This window comes from Mustela putorius, unplaced genomic scaffold (genome assembly GCF_011764305.1).
Source record: "Mustela putorius furo isolate JIRA1106 unplaced genomic scaffold, ASM1176430v1.1 tig00003850_pilon_pilon_pilon, whole genome shotgun sequence".
NCBI lineage: Eukaryota > Metazoa > Chordata > Mammalia > Carnivora > Mustelidae > Mustela > Mustela putorius.
Genome location: NW_025422002.1, coordinates 12,277,641 through 12,293,384, shown reverse-complemented (window position 1 = coordinate 12,293,384; position 15,744 = coordinate 12,277,641). Strand labels below are relative to the sequence as shown.

The 15,744-nt window shown below is 42.5% G+C and overlaps 1 protein-coding gene across 3 annotated transcripts in view; it reads right to left on the bottom strand.

Moving 5' to 3' along the window:
* The window catches only part of SYN2 (synapsin II), a 210,345-nt gene that overhangs the window by 14,258 nt on the left and 180,343 nt on the right, over window positions 1-15,744 (bottom strand). For 2 of the 3 annotated variants that reach the window (XM_013052398.2, XM_045063325.1), the window contains exons 8-10: window positions 11,856-11,930; window positions 11,272-11,374; window positions 9,128-9,277 (exon numbers count right to left, since the gene is read on the bottom strand). In XM_013052398.2, the coding sequence (XP_012907852.2) occupies window positions 9,128-9,277; window positions 11,272-11,374; window positions 11,856-11,930 (328 nt within the window). The remainder of the gene's footprint in view (window positions 1-9,127; window positions 9,278-11,271; window positions 11,375-11,855; window positions 11,931-15,744) is intronic. The other variant, XM_045063324.1, reaches the window with a different exon arrangement.

Sequence of the window (15,744 nt, the reverse complement as noted above, 5' to 3'; positions counted from 1 at the left end):
TGCTAGGCAAAGCAACGATATAAGTGAACATCATTGTTATTATTTCGATAATAATACATATCAAACCAAAGGAATGCAGCTTTAATGAAGTTCTAGAATTTAATGCATTAATGTAGAAAGTATTGTTGGGTGGCTTCCTGTCATCTGGTACATAGTAGCTCAGTATGTAGGGGATTCTGGGCTGGGTTATACCATGCTCTCTGTATGTCACTGACTTGTTCCAGCGAGGACCTTGAAGATGCAGAAGAGTCATTTTGGAGCAATAAATATTAGCTCTTGAGGTGAATGGACAGGAAATCACTTGTCTAGGAGACACCAAGCCCGTGGATGAGGGTTTGTGGGGTTTTGTCAAAGGCACCTTTAATTTGCTATCCTGTGGTTTTCAGCAGACAAACTGGGAGACAGGAGCTCCTATCTGAGGTCCCAGCAGGATGGAAAGCTGAGGAAGGAAAGACACTAAGTGACTCAACTTTTGAGAGTTGTTGGCTTGAGTCCAGCTGCCCCCACCAAGGAGGAAGGCCTGTGCTTGCTCAGCATATCTGAGACAGGAAATTGGGAAAGGGTCTCAGGGTCTGGCCCCAAGAAAGAGGCCAGGCCAAGCTCCTTGCTGGACACGCCATACAGCTATTCTGATCAGCTCCCCCAGGCTTCACTCCCTCGGTCTAGGACCCCAAGGGGAATGAGGCAGCAGGAAGGAATGTGGTCGGGAGGTTGTAGGTTCAGTCAGAGCAAAGGGGACAGTATGTTTTCTGGCACCTCGGGATTTTTCTGAGATCATTCCAGCAGTTACCAGTGCCCACCTTTCTTCCTCTGAAAGGTTAAAAAATGTTCCCAGGGATGAGTTCCTCCTCCTCCTTTCATGAGGGCAATTGCTACTCTGAGGGCAGAGCTCATCTTCTGGATTGAGGCCCTCCCATAATCAGTGATTTCCTAAGGACATAAGAAATGTCCCATGGGGGCAGTCCATGAGACCTATGGGGGCACTAAAGGCCAGGTCACCCGAGGTCAGAATGTCAGCTTCGAGTGATTAAAGATGTCCCTTAAAAGTTAAGACATCCCCAAAATAGTCAGTTTCCCTTAATAGTCTGTTAAGGGATCTGGCCACTAGTGACTTTATCTGAACCTGCCTCAAATCTCCTCACATTTTCAGCTTACACTCACTGGGGAACAAATTCCCTAAAGCCAGTCCTGCTGTGGGAAGCAGGAAGGCCTTTCATTTGTCCTAAATTTACTTCTTCTAAGCTATGTAAGTCCTTCTTAGTCCCATGTTTGGGATCTGAGTTGTGTCCCTTCCTTAACTACATGGCACTTTAGACCCCAGTGAAATCCCTTCTCAATCTTGGTGTCCTGTACTCAAGAGACTTCATCTTTTCAAGCCTCTGCATCTGCAAAGATCTATCTGGAAATGTTTTGAGTATCTCTTCAGTTCAGAGAACCAGTTAAAAGGACTGGTAGAATGTCCCACCAGAGGTCAGAGGTTACCAGTTTATGGACCTCAATCCTTCAATTCTGGTCATATCACTGCCCTTTCCAGGCCAGTGGCTAGCACACAGCATCTTAGATCTGGAAGGATATTTTAAGTTACCTGCTCCATTAGCCCTAGCCCCCAGCCCACCTTTTGGTCATATCCCTGACTAGGGGCTTATCTTGCACCTGAATGAACATCAGCAATGATGTGGCAGCCACACACTACTTCTCAGAGTAGCCATTCTCAGCCATTTCCTTTCCTAGTTTTAGAGTTTACTCCTGTCTTCTAGCAGGTTTGCCTTTTGGCATCAGTCTTCTCTCAGGACAGCCACGAGAGAGCTAAAGATAATAAGTCATGGGTTTCTTGAAACTATTGCTATTCAACTGGAGCTCCTTTAACTTTTACTCAAAGATTTGCCAAATGCCTCAGCCTCCTGGTTCTTTCCTCTGAGCACATTGCAATTAGAGTTAGAGGTTGTCCTTGTCCTTGTCCTGTGACCCTCAGGCTGGAAATAATATTGCAGGTGTGATCTGACCTGCTCAAGGTAGGGGAAGAGGCTTGTCTTCCTCCTGGACATCAGATGTGTAATACTTGGAATTAGTTAGAATCACTCCTCATGGGTATAACCCACAAGCCAAATAGAAAGTGTGTTAGTGTCTGAAATCCCTGCATTAGCAATTCAGCCCTTTGACTCTGGAAGACTTTATAGGAAAATAACAAAAATGGAAACAGTGTAATGGGAAATGAAAAAAGATTAGCCACACAAAGGAGAGCACCAGGATGCCACCTCTACGGGCATGACTTAAAAGCTTTTCTACCTGAAGTTCTCTCCCTGATTCCCGAGAGTCTCAGGAGCAGCATACACCACTCTAGAGCCCTGGGTTATAAAGCCCAGCTCAGATCCCAGAAGACAGACCCCCAAGGTGTGTGGGGGATGGGAGAGCAGAGCCTGTAGGGAGGTTTCAAAGGTATATAGCCTGGAGGCTTTGGCCATCACTGGCCACCAGGTGTCACTGCCACCTTGAGAACAGTTTCCCTTGAAGCACTTCAGAGCTGATGGAGTCACTTGTCCTGACCAACTCTTAGGGCAGCTCCAAAGGGGGCAGTCCAGCTAGGCTGAGACTAAGTTGTCATTAGCCAGATAAGGCTTTGCGACTCACCTTCCTACTTTCAGCTACATAGCCAGTGCTTCTTACAGCCCCCATCCCTACCCCTTTGAATTGGGCAAGCAGCTAGCCTGGGCCCATCTCAATGACTTTGCTCTTTGTTTTCTATAATTAATCCATCTCTGGCTAGGGGACTGGCTGACAATAAGGCAAGGTGTGCCCTCTACTAATCTCCCCCTCAACCAACACTAAGGGCCTCTTCTAGAGTGAGAGAAATGAAAGCTGTAAGGGTGGAGCTGCAGGCAAGGAGAGAGAGGGAGAAAGAGAAAGGTAGATAAATAACTAGTCATCGTCTATCCTGGTCTTGACTGAGAATACTGGGCAAGGAATAGCTCTTAGGGCTTGTGACTCGGCCAGAAGCTCTTTCAGTCTGAGCTGCCAAAGCCACAGAAGAAAGGAGCCAGCAAGAGGGGCTTGATTGTGAGGAATGGAATGTGACTTAGTGACAGCAGCTAAGGGCTCAGCGCACCATGCAGAGTTCTGGCTGGGACCCAGGTAATACCCTTTGGTTTGTATCCCTTCCATTTGTACACTACCAAAATTGCTCATTGGATCTCAACACCAACTCCAATATGCTGCAAGGGCTGTTAAAGACAATTATTCCATCTAGTAACTCATTCAATAAATATGTACTGCAATGCCATATCTAGGGGAGGAGAAGGGCAATAGTTTGTCTGTGTAGAAGGAGTATTTTAATCACTGTCATTTGCATAGAATTGCTATCACATGATCATAATAAAAAGCAGGAAGACATAGTTTTGTTATTGCTGTTTAACTCTCCTCCTGATGACTGACTGCACCCTCTTTAGTACATCCGTGATGTATTCAATGGCTACTAGGTGCTAGCTACTCTGCAGACACTAGAGATATAGCAGTGAAGAGACCCTGTTCTCTTACGTTCTACTGGAAGATGCTTACGTTCTACTGGAAGAGCCAAAGAAAGAAATAGATGGGAATGACTTAAGCTGTTAGTAAGTGCTATGCAGAAAATTAAAGAAGCAGGGGCGGTAGTCAGTTATTAGATGGAAATTTTGGATTAGATGCTTGAGGAAATTTCAGTTATACTGTCATGAAGGAGCCAGCCATGCAAAAACAAGGGGAAGAGCATCTCAGACAGAGGATACGGCACATATGAAGGCCCTTACCAGTGAGAAAGAGCTAGGATGGTAGGAAGGGAAAGAGGCAGGTAGGGTCCTACATGAATTGCTTGGGGAAAACTGAAAGGAGGTCAAAAATTTACAGGGTTCTGCTTTGGCTATCTTATATTAGGATGCCTCTAGACATGTAAATAAAGATGTCAAGCAAGAGTTAGAAATGTGAATCTGGAGTTCAAGGAGTGGTCAGGGCAGCAGATAGGTGTGGGTTAATTGAGATCACCAAGGAAAGTACATAGACCAAGTTCTAAGGCACTGATATGTGGAGATTTAGCAGAAGTGGAGGAGCCAGCAAAGGAGGTGAGAAGAAACCAATGAGGCGGAATGAAAACCAGGCAAGAACAGAATCACTGAGGCATAGAAAGGAAAATGTTTCAAGAAGGAGAGTAGGGCGGGGGGGGGGGGGGGGAACTGCATCAAAGCTACTGAGAAATCATGCAAGATAAGAACATGGGAAAATGAAGATGAGAACTAGACATGGAGTCACTTTGACAAGAGCAATTTCAGTGGGATTGGCTTTTACTTTATTATTCTAAATGGGAGATGTTTATGGATGGATGTGATCCTCTCAAAAAGAAGAAATCAGTGATGGAGAAGAGAGGGATAATGTGAGAGCAAAAAAAAAAGGTGGGACCCAGATCACCTGTGGAGGGTGGGGCTTAGAAGAGATTCATGTGGCTTAAGATCCAGATAAACTGGCAGATGTAATATTGGAAATATGGAAGTAATCGAGTCTGACAGCTCTATGGCCCTGGAGCCAGCATGACTCAAATGTCTCCTCAATCATAACTAGTGGAAATGGGCTATCATCAGGGAGAAATGGGAGGTAGAAATACAATCAGTACAGTCATGACCTCAAGCCCAAGTTGCAGTGTTCTGCCAAATGTGACAGACTGTGGTATACTTCCTGTCTTTAGGATGGCCTAAAGTCAAAGCACAAGGTTCAGGAGGAAACTAACAGAGAATACAAGAAGGTATTGTCTGATGAATGGTGATGACTCTGTGAATTCAGCCACGATTTCAATTTAGAATATAAACAATTTTTGGACAGAGACAGTATCTCATTCATCACTGTAGCCCTAAGTCTATTAAACCAATTTTAAGCACATACATTGAGCTAGCCTGTGCTAGTCAGCAGAAACACAGTCGAAAAAGGGCATCACCCTTGTGTACCAAGGGCTAAGAGTATTTAAGAGACATTTGCTAAAATTAATTTAATCATGTGTATAGTAAAGACTCTGGCCTTGCCCAAAGAGAAATCTGGCCTTTTCTCCCCAACTCCTGGGAGATAAGTCTAAATTCTTAGAATTTCCTGAGTAATAGGAGTGTCTTTTCTTTGTGGGTGAGAGGCCCTCAGACCACACTACATAATATAAGCTGATGAGGTGACTCACAGTGGTCCCTGGGGCCACATGGTATTAACCTGACTTTCATGGATGGGGGTACTAGAGACCAATTTCAAGGAGGTGATCAATCAAGCATGCCTATGACATGAAAGCCAATAAAAACTGTGAACACTGAATCTCAGATGAGCTTCCCTGATTGGCACCATGTGTACTATTACATATGGATGCTGGGAGGTTGGGACAATGGAATCTTCATGTATGGAACACTCCCAGACTCTGACCTGTGCATCTTCCTTTATTTTTGATCTGTATCCTTTCCTAAAATGTAACTGTGAGTATAATAGCTTGAGGTAAATTATGTGAGACTTTCCAGAGATTTCTTAAGAACTCTCTGAACTTCCTGTTCATGTCAGGAATGAGGGCAGTCTTGTAGAGGACTGTACTCTCAGACTGCAATTGGGCAGACCAGGTTTCATGTGACCTTAGAAATAAAAGGGATCTAGATATCATCTGATTCAATTTAATTCTTTAAGTAAGGAACCAGAGGTCTAGAGATAGGGAATGACTTACCCGAGGTCACATAACGTTATCACTGAGTAAGAATAACCGATGAGTATTCTGACTCCCGGTACAGTGTGCTTTCCACAATATCATGTTGTAGTTTTGAATGTGATCCTGAGCAGGGAAAAGCTTATCCTTCAGTCAGTCTGACTTTACTACAAGGGATTGTTGCACGAGCTCCTATATTTAGAAAAGCTCATTCCTTACTATGTTTCTTGACCTGATTTGGATACATTCTAGACTTTTCTTGAGAATATTTAAGTTGCACTATGTAATGCTTGCAAAGTAAGGGGACTGTCCCAAAGAAAAGCTAACGCTTTCGGGGGGGGCAGTTTTTTTGGTGATTTGTCACTGAACTTTTATGTTACAGATATCATTTCTGTATAATTTAAATTTCATTGCTAGAAGACATTTTTTTTTTGTTCAAAAAAGACATTAGTTTTTTTGTTTTTAGTTTTTTTGTTCAGTCCTTCATTTTACATATGAAAACACTGAGACACAGAAACAGGAAGATATCTACCCAACGTCATTTGGTGGATGGTAAGGACAAGGCTGAATTCAGGTCTCCTCTGCATTCTAGTTCAAAATGACTTCCCTGTAGAAGGCCAAGAAAGTTTTGTGCACACTTCTATTTATAAAAGTACTTAAGGGATCCTCACAGAATCCCAGAACAACCTATTTTTGTTTATTTCGCCTGGGTAGCATTGGGCTGTCTTACTCTGTCATAAATTCATTAAGGGGCAACCAGATGTTCTCTGTATTTCTCAGGGTTAAAGGGAAGAAAAGGGCTATCACTCTTCCTCTAGGGCAGGGACAAGCAACAATCTGCTAATCCCTAAGCTTTACAAAATCATGAAATCTAACCACAGGTCTGATATTTTTTTAACCAGGAAAATCTTTTTTTAGCACCTCTTGTGAAGTACAACATTTAAATAATGGGCTTATATCTCTAACAAACAATTAATTTTTGTTCTCTTAACTACCCTACTATAATTCTCTGGTGACTAACATTCCTGATGTACAGAAACAGATTCTTGTACTTGCCTGGAGGTTTGACACATATGAGCCAGCTACAGAAGGTACAAAACACCCATACGAGCTAATGTATGATAGCATCCCATAGCAGGGGGCTACTCTCAACTTGGATGCCCAAAGTAAGTCTACTAGCCCAGGAGCTCCCATTTATCTAGCATGAGTAGGGATGGAAGTATTCTACTCAAAGAAATTTTCAGAGCTGAAAAGGTATTTAGATCCATTTTATATCATAGGTGAAGAAACTGAGATCCAGAGAAAGAAATGACTTACCAATTGTCACACTGTCTTATTTTAGTCATTTCTTAAAAGAAAAAGAAAAAGAAAAGAAAAGAAAAAAGATTTATTTATTGATTTCGGGGTGGAAGAGGGAAGAAAGACAGATGGAGGAAGAGAATCCTAAAGCAGATTCCCCAAGACCCAAGGGTCATAACTGAGCCGAAATCAAGAGTCAGAGGGCGCCCAGGTGGCTTGGTGGGTTAAAGCCTCTGCCTTCGGCTCAGGTCATGATCCCAGGGTTCTGGGATCCAGCCCCACATTGGGTTCTCTGCTTGGCGGGGAGCCTGCTTACCCCCCACCCTACCCCTGCCTGCCTCTCTGTCTACTTGTGATCTCTGTCAAATAAAATCTTAAATAAAATCTCAAATAAAATCTTAAAAAAAAAAAAGAAATCAAGAGTCAGACACTAAACTAACTGATCCATCCAGGCACCCCTATTTTAGTCATTTCTACAGAAATAGTTCTTATACATTATATTACTAGTTTTCTTAAACAACATGTGGAATACTGACTTAAAATAAGCTGTTTCTTGGGGTGCCTGGGTGGCTCAGTGGGCTAAAGCCTCTGCCTTTGGCTCAGGTCATGGTCTCAGGGTCCTGGGATTGAGCTCCACATCGGGCTCTCTGCTCAGCGGGGAGCCTGCTTACCCCCTCTCTCTCTGCCTACTTGTGATCTCTCTCTCTCTCTCATTCTGTGTCAAATAAATAAGTAAAATCTTTTTCTTTTTTTTAAAGCTGTTCTTTATGGTTCAGGTCCATTATTATGAATATCAACTATGCTCCTATGCTATGGTTCTGTGACATTCAAATGATAAGAACTAATTTGCTTCTATGCCATAATCCAGGCTGGCTTATACTCTTTTCCCCTCCCCACTCCTTTTCTTCTTTCTTACTAAAGGATTTCCAGACTCCAATTACTTGGCTTCTGAGGTTGTAGTATAATCGCAGCAAGGCACTGATCTTCAGAAAAGGGAGTGATGATCTTGAAGCCAGAGGTTGTAGGGAACCTAAGCCCTGAGGCTGCTTAGTTACTTAATAACAATAGGCAACCTTTTTGAGCATTTATGATACACTATATATATATACACTATATTTTAGGTTCTTCATTTAATTCTCACAATAACCCTAGGAGAGGGGTGCCATTGTCATCTCTGCTGAGCCACATATAAGTACTTTATCCAAGGTCACAAAGCCAATAAAATGGAGTGTCCAGGATTCAAACTTCAATAGTTTTCTTTTCAAAGTCCACACTCTGAAATCACCATTCTATTCTATCTCCTTAACTGTTTGAAGTGTGATTTTGAAAGAAAGATTTGAGAGATTTTTATGTTAAGTAATTAAACTTGAGGCCTAGAAAAGGTAGTAATTTCCCCCCAAAGTCACACAGCTGTTTAGGGGAGAACAGCTAGACTAGGACTCAGTTCTTGGATTCTTTGTCCCAAGCTCTTACCACTTCATTATGCAAAAGTTCAGTGAGAAGAAAGCTGGGGGACATTTTTGCAAAGTGAGATATCTCCTAGATGGGACTTAAGACGTTGGACCCCTGCTTTTCTTTGGCCTCTTCTAGAGCCACAGGGCCTGAGCCACAAAAACTTCAGTGTGGATTTCCTACCAGACTTGGCATCTGGGATACTGCCACTGTGAATGTGACTGGCCTTGAGTCACACACCATAGTCAACTGAAGAAAACTTCCTCCTCTCCCTTAGGAAGGAAAGCAGATTTCTAATTTGAGTTTTACCTCATCATTCTCTTCCAGAATGAGGGAACTGACCCTTTCTTCTCTCTAAGCCAGCAGATTTCTGATAAACACCCTTTTTTCTCCACAAATGCAGCAGACCCCTCATAGACAGTGAACAGTTGGTAAGAGGTCTGACCCAGCCCTTCCTCAGAGACTTCCCATTTAAAAGTGGGAGTATCCCAAGAGAAATGGGCTCTGGTTCCCCAGAGACTTCAAGTTCAGAGAGAAGAGAACCAGTAAGTACTGGATCTATAGAACTGGTCAGTTCTATAGCTGATATTGCAGACTGCTAAAGAGAAGGCTCCTCTATCCTGGAGCCACCACAGTCTACAGCAGTGGGCTTGGGAATGGTTCTTGGGTCTCCAGTCTCTTCCTCCTGCTTACCTGTGGCTGCTGGGTGGTTAGGGGTCTCTGAGGGGACAGAACAGGGGTCCTGGACAGCAGCTGGTTCATCTTGCTAATGACTAGTTCAGTGATAAGTTGTCTGTCCTCCACCTGGTGTTCACCAATCAGTGGCATACTGCAGTCCATGACCTGGTAGAAGATGTAGCCCAGGTTAGGAAAGGGGCTGGAAAAATCAAAGGCCTACTTTCAGAATGAATAGAACTTAAGGCATCTGGGACAGATTGGGGATGAAACTGGTGTTCCTATCTTCAGTTAGAAGCATGTTCCTGTGCAGAATTAGGACCTTAGTCTCCCCCTCCAGCAAACTTTTGCTTTGGCTCTTCCCCCCAAGACTTCACCTAGGCCAGGGCTCAGTAGAGTATACAAGATTCATGGCTGAAGGTGGTAGGGAAAGGGAGACAGCAAGGTTTAGAGATTTGTAGGCAGGGAAAGCAGGAATACATGGAGGTCATTCCCTTAACTCTCTAGTTAGGAGTAGCCAGTTTTCATCTCTGGGACTTTTCACCCATGCAGTTTTTATCTCCACACAGTCTGCCCTTTAAACAACTAGATTTCTGCTTTTGCTCATGACCTGGGATGCCTTCCCTTTTCACCACCATCCTGATTCTTCCCATACCTCAAAGTCCAGGTAACTGTTTTCCTGCGTTAGGAAGTGGATAGCTGGCTAACTAGGATAACAGACTCTGTAATCCAACTCTCATTTATGGATGAGAAAACTGAGCCCCACTGAGAGAGGGGGTGTGATTATTTAGAATGCTATGTGCCAAGTAGATCATGGAGTAGATTCTGAAGCCCACTTTGGGTTCCTGACACTAATCTTTTGCCAACACCACCAACTCCTGGCAAGGAGCCTTTCCTGCTCCCAGTAAGACTGGGCAGGAATATGAGTGAAGGATTCATATTATTACCGACTTTCCCTTTAATCTGGGGAAAAGGGAGTCAGCAAATTGTGTTAGAGGACCAGGCTGAGTAAAGTATCTCCAAGGCTCAGAGAGATGCTAAGAATCCCCTGTGCCTGGTGGTGGGTATTATGGAGGACACGTACTGCATGGAGCACTGGGTGTGGTGCATAAACAATGAATTCTGGAACACTGAAAAGAAATAAAACAAAACCAGGGTGTAGTGATCAACATAGTATGGTACTGTCATAAAAATAGATACATAAATCAGTAGAACAGTATAGAAAACCCTGAAATAGATTCACATTTATATTAAAGACAAAGTGGTGTGTGGGCATATATATAGATTATATGTATAGTATACATATGTATATTAATATTACTCAGCCATAAAAATGGAATGGTATCTTACCATTTGCAAGGTTATAAATGAAGCTACGAAGTATTACAGAAGTAAAATAAGTCATTCAGAGAAAAATACTATATGATGTCACTCCTGTGTAAATTTAAGAAACGTAGGAACAAAGGGGAAAAAAGGAGAGAAGCAAATCAATCAACAGACCCTTAACTCTAAAGAATAATTTGATGGTCACCAGAGGGCAGGGTGTGGGGATGGTTTAAAAAGGGTATGGGATTAAGGAATGCACTTGTAGTGAACCCCAAATGTTGCATGCAAGTGTTGAACCACTACATTGTATACCTGAAACTACTATTAACACTGTACATTAACTAACTGGAATTAAAATAAAATCTTAAAAAAAAAAATCTCCTGTAACTAGGAAACTTGAGCTCTATCTAGCCCAGGCTGAGACACTGATTCACTCCATGGCCTTGAACACATGCTTATGGCATTAGGCCTTAGTTTTCTCATCTGCAAAATGAGCAGATTGAACCGAATGATTCCCAAGTCCAAATTTCTGAGACCCAAAATGGTAAATCACTACAGTCTTCCCAGGGGAATAGCATTAGGCTAGGACCCCAGGAACCCAAATGTGCCAACTCTTACCCAGCATGGGTCAGCCTAGCTGGTTGGAAACAGCTCCCTGCTGGTGGAGGTATTTCACTATGCACATCCATTGGTTGTGTTGTCTGGGAACCATCCCCCGGCCTGAAAGACTCTGATCTAAACATAGTTTGGGTCACCCACATAGCTCTCAAGCTAAGAGCTTGGCTTCTAGCCTTGGGTGTTGTCTCTTACTGAGATATTCCTTGGGCCAGACTTACCTCAAAAATGTAGTCTTTCCCATCTTTGCCATGTACAGCTTTGACAGCACAGATGTCCAGGCCACCAAACATCTCAGAGCAGGTGTCTACCCACAGCTTGTACCTGGAAGGGATGGGAAGGTGTTCTGAGGCTGGGGTGTTAGCTCATATCAAGCCTACCTGCTACTCATGATCTCCTTGGTGCCTCCATCTCTACCATCCCACCCCTTCCTCTCCCTGTCAAGCATATTACCCTCTCTACAGTGCTCTCTCACTTGAACTCCAGATTGAACCTATGTTTCCAGGCTTAAAGCAGGTCTCACATACTCTAGGTGGCCTTCGTTGGCTTTTCCAGTGCAGAGTAACTGCTCCTTTCTTGGAGCTTCTACATCATGTCCAGTCTTTATCTTCATAATTTAGCATATAACCCAGTCCTGCCTGATCTTGTTACCTGGTGTAACAAGGCTCTTTGTGTTCTTTGTGTTGGCTTGGCTTGGCTCTTTGTGTTCTGTCCTGATTAGAGGCTTCCTTTGGGCAGGGCTCATTTTTTATACCTCTTTAGCCATGGAAGCTGGGCTGGGGAGTGGACTCCTTCTCTCACTCACCTGTCTGACATGGCTATCTGCTCCAGCATTGCAGAGCCAGTGTTTGTCTTCCAGTTGCCTGAGATCGATGTCCTCCTGCAACAAGGTCCCACAAGGATAGGATAGGCAGTGAGCCACACGAGCAAGAGGGGGGCATGAAACTTCCCAGAATTTGAGCTAACTGCTGCTTTCCTCACCTGCTTCTTGCAGAAGTAGCCCAGGCACCTGTCTGCTGAACTGAGAACCTGGCTGCCCTGCCAACCCCTACCCTCAATGTCCTTCTTCTCTTTGTAGTCCAGCCCAGACTGCTGTGGCTCTATGGAGCCTTCCCTAATCTTTTCAACCAGATGAACACTTGCTCTCCTGAACCTCACTTCCAGTCCTATATCTATTTTTTAATATTAGTTATTTGAGCTAAGTCTTAGGTCCACAAGTCATAAACTACTAGCAGCCTACCCACTTATCTGGGCTGACTGGGTATATACAAACTGAATTCTGTTGATCCTAGGGACACTCTCAGGACTCTTGTGAATATCTCCTCATGGCTTCCTTACTAGCTCATTTATTTGTTCATTCAACAGTTAATTTCTAAGAGCCTACAGTATTAACAATGTGACTCTGGACAAGTCAGTTAACTTCTTCAGGCTTAAGTTGCCTTGTCCATCAAATTCTGTTGAATCAAGTCATCAACCTCCTCTCTGCTATGCCCTCTGCACCCTCTCCAACTGTGAGCAGGTGTTAGGGTCAACTAGTCTTAGACTAAATAGGAGGTAGCTGACCTTGCTTCTAGTTCTGGATTTTCTCTTGACTGGGTGGGTGACCATGGGTGAATCACTTTACCTCTCTGAGCCTCTTATCCCTGTGTAAACACAAGGTTGTTATAAAGATCAATTGATACAGATTTAAATAAATTGTAAAACACCAAAAATAGGACTTCCTAATTATGAGTCTTCACTCAGACACAGTCAAGAGGAAGAGGATAGCCTAGGGGATAGAAAAGCACTGTTCACACTACTGACAGAGCTGTTCACGTGCTATCCTTGTCACTTGCTACCATGTGGAGACTGGATGCATGTAGTAGTCTCTACTCAGCAGTTCCCAGGAGTACCTACCCCAGAGGTCTGATCTCAGACACTGATAAACCTAGATATACAGCTAGTTTTCAGAGCCCTGAGGTGACCCAGTGAGTCAACTGATAGGTATTAACAACCCCTCACTCTTGTACAGTAGTGACTGCTTGCCAGTGTTCTTCCCCCATAAACCCCTCACCAGAGTGCAAACCCCTGTTCAGAGCAGGCTGACATTCTCACCCCAACTTTATAGACAAGGAGATTAAGACTCAGAAAGGTTAAATGACTTGCCCAAAGTTGTATATCCAGTCAAATTAGACATTAGATAAAAAAAAAAATTCCAAGACTCTCTGTTCCCTCATTGCGCTGTGCTCCCCCTATACCACACTGCCTACTTTATAAAAAAAAACAAAAACAAAAACAAAAACAAAAAAAACAATTAACAGATGAGTGGCTTGCAAAATCTGAGTAGAGACACAAAAATAGATCATAATAAAAATAACACTGTCCTTCTAACACTGATGATTTATGAGTGTGTTCCTGTGACCAGGTTGGGCTCTTCAAGAGCAGGGACAGAGTCATTCACTTCTAGGTCCCCAGCACAGGGCATTGGTATATAATAGGGTTTTGGAAACTTTGAGTGAATAGTAATAATGTCCTTCACACTTCACACCTTTCTCTAACAATGAGATGCAGGGCACAGATCCATATAGGCCACTGGAGCAGGGGGAGAATCGGGCACCTAGAAGCCACTCAGGAACAGCTCAACTACCTTTCAGGACTTGGAGGTCATCTGACCTCCACAGAGGGATGCACATTATTACCTACTGAGAGTAGAGCAGGAAAAATACCCTCTGTCTACCAAATATGGCTGGTCTGAAACTCCAGAGTGAGAGCTAAGGGAGTAGGGAAGACTCTCAAACCATATCTTGGCTATTACCAGGTCAATTCCTTCTGAAAGCAAGGGGATAGCTCAAAGTTTGGGGAAGAGGAGCCAAGAGGACCTGAATAACTGTCCCTTGCAAATTAAAGAAAGTAAATGTTTTTTAAAGTTTCTTCAGTAGCCCACCCTTAATCAGTATTAGAGGATTCTCTTTTCTTATGCTTCTTTGAAATTACTTTTAGAAATCCTAACCTTTAAAAATGAGATATCTCCTTTTAAGGATCAAGACACTCTTGCTCTACTGTCATAAACATTTTGTGTTCATTTAGGGGATTTTGTCTTTTATTTTGTTATTATCATTATTATTTTAACTTAGGGGATTTTAAAAGTAAAGGATGGGAAATCTGCTTTCCTAGGTGCTTACACATACTGAATTTTCTGCTTCTTTTAGCTGCTTTTTATAATGGTCTTTTAAATTATCTTGTCTTACATTGCGTACAATTTTAAAACAACCCTAAATTCCTTTTTGAAGCAGCAAGACTTTAAATTAAAACTAATAAACTTGAAAAAAAAGTAGTAATCTAGTAAAAAAGTAAAAAAGATTCTATTCTTCGGTTTTAATCAAGGGTTCTTCCCTGAATACTTAATGAGTGCTTACTCTGTGCCTGCTGCTGCGCATGCTTTTAGGGGTGATTTCACTGTTCCTGCCCAGGGAGCTCAGAGGAAGGTGACAGAAATTCCCATTTGTGCAGAGGCTAACCCAGAGGTTTGTAAAGGGGGGCAGAGCTCCTAACTAATTCCAGAGGTGGGGGAGTACAAACACTGAAGAGGGAGACAGAAGAACAATGGAAATGAACGAGCAAGGGAAAGGGAATCCACTCAGTCTTAAAGTCTACTCAAATGCCGAGTGGCCAAGACCAAATTCATATATTAGAATGTTCTTGTTTTTATAGGAAATACTACCCTGCAGATTTTAAAAAGTGAGAAGTTCATCTTTTCAAAATTGGAATTGTAAGCTATTTGCATGTATATTATAGAAGATTTATATAGATTTCTGGTCATCCAGAAATCTTTTTGTTCTTTCAAGTCAGATGGAGGAAACTTTTAACTTTGTATTCTGGCAGATGGACACAGTCATGTGGAGAAGTCAAAGTCACCTATTCTTTTCTTTTCTTTTAAAGACTTATTTATTTATTTGACAGAGAGAGAGTTCACAAGTAGGCAGAGAGGCAGGCAGAGAGAGAGGGGTAAGCAGGCTCCCCGCTGAGCAGAGAGCCCGATGCAGGGCTCAATCCCAGGACCCTGAGACCATAACCCAGGCCAAAGGTAGAGGCTTAACCCATTGAGGCACCCAGGCTCCCCGAAGTTACCTATTCTTATAACCACTGGGTTTTTTATGCTCTGGCATGTTTTTAGGGTGATACATTTTCATTAGGAGTTTCTTAATCTTTTCTGAATTCTGATAACGGTGAATTCTATGGATTCCTTTCAATGTACAAAAATACGTAAGAGTCGTAAAGGTTTAAAATAAAGTACATAAGATAACAAAGAAACCAATTTTTAAAATAATTATAAAAATAGTTATCAAAATCTTAAACAGATCTGTGATTAGTAAAAAAAATACATCTTTTTGTAAATAACAAAACTATTTGCAGTGACAGGTCTAACAACTACCATGTAGTTGAGTAGCAACAACTACCGTGATTCTTGAGTAGTGATAAAAATAATTGGTATTTAGAGATATCAGTCATAACTGCAATATGAATCAAAAATGTCTGTGATTACCTTTAGCTTAAGTCACATGTGCTGTTGCTACTACTGTAGCCTGTTGCCATGGTTTATAACCGTGGAGATGTCAAATTTCACTTAGAGGCTAGTGAAAATAAATATTAATTTTATTTCTCATCTTAGTTCATTGGTCCTCTTCTGACTTGAAAGGAACTCAGACTGGGAGCCC